This window comes from Plecotus auritus (genome assembly GCF_963455305.1).
Source record: "Plecotus auritus genome assembly, chromosome: 7".
Lineage (NCBI taxonomy): Eukaryota > Metazoa > Chordata > Mammalia > Chiroptera > Vespertilionidae > Plecotus > Plecotus auritus.
The window spans coordinates 7,624,385-7,632,469 of NC_137774.1; the positions used below are offsets into that span (position 1 = coordinate 7,624,385).

Sequence of the window (8,085 nt, forward strand, 5' to 3'; positions counted from 1 at the left end):
TTGATAGCTATAACCACAGTTTTTCACATTGCGTCTATGATAAAGTTCAGCTTAATTAGCCCTCACAAGTCAGTCTAGAAGTGGGAGCTTTGAGTTTCTTGAATCCCTTCTTCATATTGGGCCATAGAAGTAGAAATGGTAGCAAGACTTCAGTCGCATCAGGAGAGAGGAGAGGAAAATTCATGGTGCAGGAGGTTGGGCATTCCTAAAGCTTTAAAGAAGCTTAATTGCATCTTGGCCTTTTTTAAAATAAATGGTAGGTGGGACAGAGATACGCTGGTGGCAGTAGAGGGCGGTAGTAAGCTCCTGGATGGAACAGTATTCAGATGCAGGTTATTTTATGGTATTTATAACTGTGAAACAGCCTAATTTCTGGTGATTTCTTTATGATTAAAGAGAACACCTGAACTCCTTAGGGATAATTAAAAGAACGATTAGAAAACCAGGAAATTTGGTGTTAGATGCGAAAAAAGCTGAAATAAGTATTTTAAGAAAGTATATGGATGTATGAATCTAGTTCAAGAAGGCAAAAAGAATAGGAAATAGAGCGTAGAGATAAAAATAAATGAAAAGAGGAATAAAGAGGAAGAAGATAAAGTACAGAGGAGATGCTTGGAAAAGGCAAAAAGAGGCAAGTAATATGAAATATATTGCGCTTAGCCCATGAGGAATTTTTAGGCTGGGGAAGAGAAATGAAGCAAGATAGAGGAAAATAACATGTTCTGGTAGCTTCAAATTTAAATGAATTAATTACAGAGATTATGGTTTTTTTTAAAGATAGATTGTTAGCCACTTAGTAGTTACTGCCATTTTTATTCTTTAAAATACTAATAAGTAAAATATTGTTTTCATATTTTAATAGCTAAACATACTTTTGCCATTGAAGAATATAGCTTTTCTCAAGCAACATTGGAACAGGTACTTTAAAGTTAAACTTAAAAAAATTATTTTATAGAAGAAAGTGTCTAATATCTAATTGTTTAGGGTTACATTGGATGGAGTTTATGAACCAGAGACAAATGGTTAGACAATATTCCTGAACTTTGTATGCTCCCTCTGCTTATTTTGAATAGCTGAATTTTTTGTAAAGTAAGTGGTTCATGATGCTGGTTATTTTACATTAACATATCAAATTACATTGCTTAAATATTGATAGATTATTTGTATGACAGTGCTACATAAATAAATTAATAAAGAATAACTAATTCGTTAATCCTCCAAAATACTTTTCTTTGTATGTGATAAATGGAGATTATTCTGTTCAAACATATTAATAGTAATAAATCTTTTGATACTTGAGTCGTTAATGTAATTAGATAGAGCCTTATACTGTTTCTGATTTAGTTAAGAAGTCTTTGAGGTAATTGAGATACAGCATACTATACTCATTTATTTACTTTCGTTTAGGTTTTTGTTGAACTCACTAAGGAACAAGAGGAAGAAGATAATAGTTGTGGAACTTTAAACAGCACACTGTGGTGGGAAAGAACCCAGGAAGACAGAGTAGTATTTTGAATTTGTATTGCTCAGTCTGCTTACTGAATTTATGCTTTATTTTAACTTTGGTTTAAAAAAGTGTGTTATTTGAATGGTAACTGAAGAACCATGAAAGCACTTGGAATTTTCCTAAGTTTCTTAATTGAAAGGTTGTGGTTTATGTTTTTCTTTTCTTCAAATAAAACTTATGTGTAATTTATTGAAACTGCATGTTTATATCTGAAGTATATTGAACTATAGTCTGTATGTGAAGTTGAATATTGACTTTTTTTTTTACCTTTCAAAAAGAGTGCTTCTAAATATATGATTTAAAGAAGTGATAGAATAATTTTATTTTGAACAAGTATCTTTAGTTTTCAGTTTATATAATCCTGTTACATAAATATGTAATGTCCCAAATAAAATAAAAAACTAATACATAAAAATACATAGAAAAGAGACATAAATCAAAAGTTTCTTGGTTCTCCTTTTTAATTTCTAAAAGAAACTTTAAGTGAAATTTGGCATCCTGAGAAGTTAAACAGTCTCATTGCAGATACAAGTTTCTGAGAAGTGACACCCACTAGGTGGCACTCATCAGTCTTAATAAATTAAATGAGACCTTGTTCCGTTAGGTGATTGTAGACATAGCTAACTTAGGTATTTGAAATTACATTTCTTTTGCTGACAGTAAAATTCATACACACAAAGAAGCCAGAATTGCACTCTGTCAGAGTTGGAGTAATGTCATGGTTAATGTAATCTCAGAAAATAACAGTTGACACTTGAACAACGTGGGGGTTAGCAGTGACGACCTCCTCCCATCCCCCACCCCTATGCAGTTGAAAATTTATGTATAACTTTTGATTCCTCAGAAACTTAACTAAGAGCCTGCTGTTAAAGTCTTCCTGTTAACATTAACAGCCATTTAATACATATGTGTATATGTATCATATATTGTATTCTTACCACAAATTAAGCTAGAGAAAATAAAATGTTATTAAGAAAATCATCATAAGGAAGAGAAAATACATTCATAGTACCATGCGAATTTATTGGGAAAAAAAAATCTGCGTATAAGTGGACCTGCACAGTTCAAACCCATGTTGTTCAAGGGTCAACCATACTTCCTTGTAGAACCCATGTATGGACTATTGGTAAAATATAAGTAATACTAGTTGATGTTATACTTCAGCCAGATGAATGAAAGTATTAACTTTGCCAAAGCTAATATATTGGGAGTGTAATAATGGCAAAAACAGAAGAATTGGAATTACTTTAAATAGCCAAACCCTTTAATGAAATTATTAACTATTTAAAATAGACAAAATTTAGTGAACTTTTAGCTCTACTGTGTAATGAGACATCTGTGATTTTAGACTCTAGGTACAAGACTGATAATTTCCCTCCACTGCTATGGTAACTGCTGTCTACATTCCTCAAGGTGCCCACTTTACCAGCTATCTCAGAGGTCTTCTAACTAATCCGAGCCGGCTCCGGGTTTCTGCCTGGATTTTACGACCCACAGCTAACTTATTTCTCCTTGTAAGGTTTATTTGGCTCTTGTTTTTAATTTTTTTATTATTAAGTGACAGTCATTTGCCTCATGATACCACGCTTTTGGATTCTTCATCTGAGAATCTTGCTTTTAGGACTTTAGTACCAAACTTAAGTACTGCATGTTGAATACAATTCCAGACACATTGGAAAGAAAATCGTTACCTTTGTAGATAAGTTAACAAATAGTACATTGCATTTACTAAACAAGCCATTGATTGCTAAGTGCTAAATTTAAAGAGCTATCTTTTAGTGTACGATACCCATATAAATACCCAGGGACTTGTCTTTGGGATGGGTGTTTGTAGCTATGCATTATCTTGAACAGTCACACTCACAGTGTAAAGAATAAAATTATTAATGGTTTACTAGGACAGTGACTGAAAAGGTAGTTTTCATACCTGGGAAGATGTGTTATTTTAAAGCAGAGCATGACTAATACAGAACACTACCTGCTTTTGCATATTGACTTGGTCACCTTCACTTTAACATCTGGGAAGTGTGATCAATGGAAAGGAAAAATACAAAGTGAAAGTTGAGATTATGCTGATTATGTTCTTCTCTACTATGTTCAGCTTCTTTACTACTATTTTGTTCCTATAGGCATTTTTTTAAAAGATACTTGATTTATTTTTTTTAGTTTTTACATAGAGTGAATATTTTGGTCATGAATTAAATTATTTGTAGGAATATTCTATTCCCTTTTTCACAGTAATACAATTTTTCCTATTCAGAAGTATAACTAATCCTTAGGAAAGCAAGGGTAAGTAGGGTGGGAAGAAAAGACAGAGTAAAATATGAAGTTTATGTTTATTTACAGTGTATTGTTCATCTTATTGAATGCTAGAGGCCTGATGCACGAAATACGTGCAAGGCGCTCGCCCCAGTGCAGTGGCTTTGTCCGGTCTAATTAGCATATTATGCTTTTATTGTTATAGATGTTACTTTATTTAAAAATATCTTAAATTATGGATCTCAAAATATTTTTATAGCAATACAAATACATATAAATGCATATATTGGGGAAAGTTGGGAAAAAACGCATCACCTAGTTTGTATTTTCTGTCCATGGTTACATTTTAAAAGCAAAGGCTGAACTTCACTGAGTGACTGTGGTTACTGACTAATAGGGCAACCCTTTGTCTGCAGCACTTAGAAATGAAGCAGTTGGTAACAATTAAAAACATGAATAAGTATACTTGACACTTCACTTTAAAAAAAAAAACTTAATTTCCCCCCTCAGTTTGTTCTTAGTAAAAGGCTGTAGGTTTTCTTTAACAACATTTTTTTCCTTTACATTGACACAAGTTATCTTAAGCCAATAGTTTGATTTTTATCATTAAAATATTTTTAGAATTATTTAATGCAATGATTTATTAGTAACTGTGTTTCAAACAGTGGGTTCTTTGGATAGGAACAACTATCAATTTTGGCCCTGTAAGATTTTATAATCTAATAGGTGGAAGATAGATCCTTATATAACTTAACTTTGATATAATATGACAACTACTTCACTAGCGGTACTGACACTTTTATTGGAGCACAATTAATTCTACCTAGGGTCATTGTTTTTATTGTTCTGTTGGTCACACAATATTTCATTTTGATTGTACTCTGAATTTGATGAAATACCGTTCTGTATTTTTATGTAATGCGTAAATAGGCATTAATTATTTAAAAAATAGAGATGCTTATCCTTAATGTATTTTTAATATTGCTAACATTGATTTTTTATTTTCTTTTCTGAAAGAACATATAACATAAATGAAAGAATTTTATTCTTGGGTGGACAATTTTTATATCAGCTATTCTTATAAGGTAAAAGTTTACTTATTTTTTATTCGTAACATGTTGTATGTAAGTATCAATGATGCCCTTTAAGAAAAAAATTGATTATATTATTAGTAATAAGCTTTAAGAACTGAAAATTTAAGACAACCTTTATTTTGTATAAAATGAATTCTTTGTTATTTAGTATTGAGAAATGAAAATGAGTGGCTCATGTTAAAAATGAAGAAAAAACCTGGCCCTATAATTGTTAGTAATTTTTTTTCAAGTACAGAGTAAATGTGTTTATTATATTTAGCATATTATTTCCAAATATTTAATACTACTTACATACTTACCAACTTTCTTAGAATTTTTGAATAAATTTGGTTCTCTCAAACACTTAGGCCCTAACTATGTATAGTATGGTATCAGGTGGGTACTAGACTTATTGGGCTGATTACTTTGTGAGGTGTGTAAATGTCTAATCACTGTGTTGTACACCTGAAACTAATATAATGTATGTCAACTGCAATTGAAAAATAAAATTTTAAAAAAGATGATAAATTTAATGAACAACTTCTTCCCAAGCATCTAAGCAACTCTTGCAACTCTAATTAATCACCTTTGATTTTATTTATTTATTTTTTCAAATCCTCACCCAAGGAGTTTTTCCATTGATTTTTAGAGAGAGTGGAAGAGAGAGGAAAAGACAAATATCGATGTGAGAGAAACACACAGATTGGTTGCCTCCTGTACAAACCTCGACCAGGGTCCAGGGAGGAGAAGGGGGCCTGAAACCAAGGTACGTGCCCTTGACTGGAATCGGACTCTGGACCTTCAGTCCTCAGGCCAACGCTCTATCCACTGAACCAAACCAGCCAAACCTTTTAAATTAAACAAATCAATTCTTTAATAATTTCAAGCATCTTCAAAATAGACAACATACAGAAACTTACATGTTAGAAGAAGGCCTACTACCACACACGGATTAATACAGAATGTCCCAAAAGTATCAATACAGTGATAGGAAGTAGTTTTTATTTTTTTTGTTTTTACATATATGCCTTTCCTAAGATTACACATTTACCAGTAAAAGAACCATCTTGGGTCACAAAAAATAAGGCTTTGATAACTTGAGATAAGAAATGAGTGCTGGTTAGGTTCAGCTAATGATTGGAATTGATTAAGGGCTATCTGTGACGGAACTAAGTACCAATATAGCGTAAAACCCAGATCTTTCTTTAAGCTTGCAGCTGCAGGCTGGCAATTTTTCTAGCATTTTCATCTGCTGACAGGTGATTATCTGTGTCAAAAAAAGTGACCCAAATAAACAGTTTTGTCATATTAGGGGAGGGGAAATGCAACATGATACAAAAGCAAGTTCTCTGAAGCTATAAATGCAAAAATTGGATATGATTGGAAGGAGGTCATCAAGAAGATGTGACTGCAGGTTGACCCCCGGCTGGACAAACAGTTGGAGACTCCTCACTTGGTCCCTTTCCTTGGAATGTACATTCTGCCCATTGTTCCCACAGTGAGAGCCATTTTCAAGGACACAGCCTTGAGAGAGCCCTGTGTGGTTGAGACCATCTGGATGGTGTCCTGACCACGCAGTCGAGACCTCTGTATAGAGATGCTGGCAGGTCGATCCGTTTGCAGTCGCCCAAGAGCAGTCTTGTAAGTAACTTCAGCCGACTTTATTATCAGAGAAAAAGTCTTCTCCCAACTCATAGATTATCCCCTGGTGCCCCATGGAACATTAAGTACAATGTAGGCATATTTAATGTATAAATTTATATTCATTTCGTTCTTGTTTTTCTTCAACAGCTGTCCTTGATGTATCTGATAAGTTCCTAAAGTATGCATGATAGAACAAGTAGTTCTCATAAAACCATGATATTAACAAACTTAAAATATATTGCATAATGTTCATGCCCTGTGTTGTTCTTGATCTTAATTCAAAGAATGAGAAATTTAAATTTCCTGAAAATATCTGTTCTTTTTCTGCTGTGCTTATCAATACTTACTCCTCCCCCCAATCAACTGGCTCTAGCATCCACTGCTTAGGACGGCTTTTCTCAACCTGCTTCTTTTGCTCGCTTAGAGCTTTTGTTCACTTCTGGCTTGCACTTCCCCCACGGCCTACATTGTCCCTCCTGCCTCATTGCCTCCCTGTGCACATTGTGGGATCCACTGTATTTCCCAGTTCAGTTTCCAGAGAGCCAAAGCTTTTGATTGGTTTTGTCTCTATTTGAACTGAGCTTTTTTAAAAAATTGATTTCAGAGAGGCAGGGAGAGAGAGAGAGAGATATAAACATCAGTGATAAGAGAGAACCATTGATTGGCTACCTGCTGCATGCCCCACACTGGGGATTGAGCCTGCAACCCAGGCAGGTGCACTGACGGGGAATCCAACCGTGACCTCCTGGCCACGCTGGCTGGACTGAGCTGAGCTTTTTACAGTCAACAACACAGAGGATGAAATGTGCTATGGTCTTGTTTCCACGATACAAATTATGGTCAGCCTTCCATTAAGAACAGCCTGGGCCCTCATCCCTCAGGAGGGCTGGTTTCCCATGAAGCAGGTATGAAGCTTGTTAACCCCATGCTTGTCATATTCTGTAAAAACCCATACATAGAGTTTAACCCACATAGTTCATGCCTTTGAATACAGATCCTCCTCCCATTGCAAACACATGAAATTCTGGATGAAATAGAACAAAACCACTTTAACACCCCCAGAGCAATAAGCTCCGGCTTGTGTTGTGTTGTGGCCCAGCAGGATATTGAACCTGGATATAAATCCCAGAGACTGAGACTGGGATCAGAGAAGGTGTCTGAAGTTGACTGGGGATGTGATGCACAGTACCCACTAACTGGAGAAGCTATCCTGGACACTGGACTTGAGAAAGAAAAGTCAGAGCCGTACTCAAGTGGTTGGGGATAGAATTTATACTAACTGAATAGGGTTCAGGAATCCAGATGGAAAAAGTCAGCCTATATTGTCAAACAGATGAAAGATGGTAAGTCGTGTCGAGGCTGTGGAGAAAGGAACTCCTGTGTACTGTTGGAGGGGATGATGCAAATTGGTACATACTGGGAAAGCGTAGGAAGGGTCCTCAGAAAATTAAAAACAGAACTACCCTATGTTCCAGCAACTCCATTACAGGGTATATCACCCAAGGAAATGAGAGCAGGACAGTGAAGAGAGATCCGCGTGCCCATGTTCATGGCAGCATTACTCGTGATTGCCAAGGTGTGAAGACAACCTAGGCATCCTTT

The 8,085-nt window shown here is 35.0% G+C and overlaps 1 protein-coding gene across 3 annotated transcripts in view; it reads left to right on the forward strand.

Moving 5' to 3' along the window:
• Positions 1-5,351, forward strand: part of ABCA5 (ATP binding cassette subfamily A member 5) — a 59,866-nt gene extending 54,515 nt beyond the window's left edge. For all 3 annotated transcript variants that reach the window (XM_080680761.1, XM_080680762.1, XM_080680763.1), the window contains 2 exons: positions 863-918; positions 1,408-5,351. In XM_080680761.1, coding sequence (XP_080536887.1) covers positions 863-918; positions 1,408-1,515 — 164 coding nt within the window. In that variant the 3' untranslated portion in view covers positions 1,516-5,351. The remainder of the gene's footprint in view (positions 1-862; positions 919-1,407) is intronic.
• The last annotated feature ends 2,734 nt before the right edge of the window (positions 5,352-8,085 follow it).